Below are 2,500 nucleotides of genomic sequence, written 5' to 3' on the forward strand. Positions count from 1 at the left end.
GCCACGGGAAAATATTTTAAAATATCGGAATTTCCTGACAAACGTTTGTTGATTGATACCTTGTAAATAACATTGTGCAGTGATTTTGCTCGTGCTGCGGCATCCGATTCCCGATTAGTCTCCTTCGCAGCCCCGCGTGGGGACGGGGAGCGTTGCGTGACTCCGGCCCGAGCGGCTGCGAAGGAGACTAATTCCCGATATATTCAGAAGAAGAATCCTTGGCGGTTTCACGTCTTACCGGCTCTGATCCTGACACTTACCAAAAAAAAAAGATCGCTTAAACAATTTTTTTATGGTAAACTACATTTACTAAGCTTTCTTCTGATGTATAGTTTGTTATAATTTTATTGAAACTAGCGCGCGTACGAACTGTTTCCTGAAGGATTCCCGCGAAGGTGGGAAGTAACCTTAACTGATGACCCAGTGATTTCATGTGCCTACTTTGGGTGGGAACTTTGTTATTGATCCGGTCCGAGTTTTGTCGATCCGATCCGGTCAGGGTTTTGCCAACGGCCCAAAAACCACCCAAATTCCAGAGGATAAAATAATTCGCTGCACATGTAATCAAGGTACATATGTAAGGTTTGGAGCGAAAACAGCCAATATTTTGAGGGAAAACAGCATTATGTGCAACAACAAGTCCGAGAGGCAAATTTCAGGGGCACCTAACGTCAATTTTCGGAAATATCTGTTCGAAAAACGATTTGAGATCTAGAATTTTCGGAACATTTGTTGTAAAATTTCTTGCTTGCCTGCCTGTGCTAGGATTTTCGAACATCTGAAAAGTGGTATAATTGCCCATTTTTAACGGATTTTTATCCTAAAAAGGTTACCTAGAATTTTCGGGAGCCTTTTTTCTGGCTAAAATTTTCGAAAAGGTAAGTTTTGATCCCTATAATTTTCACTGGACTTTCAGCTAGGAAATCCGAACAGATGAAAACTTCTTTAGGGGATAAAATGTCTATATCTAACATTTAAATACTAAAATACGTTTAACAATGCTGTGTTTAAGTGGTTTTGAACTATATGCTCGTTGGGTGCTCCTGAAATTTACGCAAATACCACGCAACGAAAATAATCGTACCGTTTCAGCAATTTTAAGGCTTAAAATTTCCATCCAACGAACTAAAATCCTTTCCTGTATCCTTTCCGTGCCTGTAGTGTTAATTTTTGGCTGAGAAACTATGGAAAATGAATGTTTCCCATGCATAGTTTTAGGTGAAAAAAAAGGTAGGTCAATGGAACTCTAAAAGGGTACCATTTTGTGCCTTATTTGATACACGTTACCGTCATGCCAAGTTTGCATGAACATCCCAAGACTGACTGAGATATTTTTGAGATGCAAAAAGCCTACTACCTAGTTCGAGCGAATGGAGTTTCATTTTGGACAAATGGGTTTTCAGTTCGGGTGAATAGGTCTTCAGGCAAAACGACCGCAATACTAGTTTATTTCTCATAATGATAAACTTTGTTGAAGTGGCGTGGTGTTGCATAACATAAACAACAAAGTACCTCATGATCATTGACTTTTCTTCTTCATTTTTTCAATAAAAAGTTAAGTCTTCTTTTTCTTTTTCTTCCCATTGTTTTCTGTCTTCCAGTCTCCTTTTTTTCTTCGGAAAGTTTTTTCCATTTTTGCCCAACAGAGCTACTATTTCCCTGCTTCCTAGGGATGGATATCTTTCCGCTAAACGCTGCCGTTTTTCTTCAGAAAATAACAAATAAGCCGACTTTGGCATTTTCGGTTGGTCGGGATCCGCTTCTCGTTTTCGTTCCTTGACCAATCTCTCTGCATCCGATATCATCTTTGCATCGTCTAATATTTCGTTTGCCGCTCGAGGTCTTCTTACTTTTGATGTTAAGGTGTTCCACCTTCTTTCCACGTCGCCTTCACTGTAATTACCGAAAGCAATCTCGGTCCATCGAATGTCTTTGATAAACAAATCTTGTTTCTTTCCATATTTACTCAAATAATCGTCTACCTTGGAAAATAGTTTTACATCGTCATCCTCTGTATATGAGCACTTTGGCTGGGTTTCCGTATCCTTACCCGTGGTCGCCATTTTCAGAGATGAGTTGACCTGTTATTTTTTTATTTTTTTTATTAGCTTTGCCCTGAAGAAATAAAGAAAAAATAAACGGAAGATATACAAATACTGAGAATACAAAGATATAATACACCAATAGTAACTTAAATTGGGCAGGGACACCGCAACAGCTGGAGCCAATTGCTGCGGACCCATGTTACAAGTGCTTTTCAAATGAAGCTGACTCATTCTTGAATAAACGCTTTCCAACGTAACAACGTGTAGCTGGAAAGCGCTTCCATTAAGGTTCGAAGCATATTTATCATGTCAATGATCTCTTTTTGTACTATAGAGTAAGTCTTTTCTTTACAAGAATTTCTGCAATTTTGTTGAGTTTATGCAAATTTCTACCTTTACTATAAATCGAATTGATTTGGTTTTTGAAGTTCTCTCGCCTTTGGACAGCCGTTCGT

At 38.8% G+C, this 2,500-nt stretch overlaps 1 protein-coding gene across 1 annotated transcript; it reads right to left on the reverse strand.

Moving 5' to 3' along the window:
* Positions 1-1,544: 1,544 nt before the first annotated feature.
* LOC138037615 (upstream-binding factor 1-like protein 1) lies at positions 1,545-2,063 on the reverse strand. Its single transcript, XM_068883515.1, has one exon. It carries the CDS (start codon positions 2,061-2,063, stop codon positions 1,545-1,547), a length of 519 nt encoding a protein of 172 aa, XP_068739616.1.
* Between the last annotated feature and the right edge of the window lie 437 nt (positions 2,064-2,500).

Source organism: Montipora capricornis, chromosome 2 (genome assembly GCF_036669925.1).
Source record: "Montipora capricornis isolate CH-2021 chromosome 2, ASM3666992v2, whole genome shotgun sequence".
NCBI lineage: Eukaryota > Metazoa > Cnidaria > Anthozoa > Scleractinia > Acroporidae > Montipora > Montipora capricornis.

Excerpts from the sequence above, each read along its gene's own strand:
- LOC138037615 (XM_068883515.1), bottom strand. The coding sequence starts at position 2,063 with ATGGCGACCACGGGTAAGGATACGGAAACCCAGCCAAAGTGCTCATAT.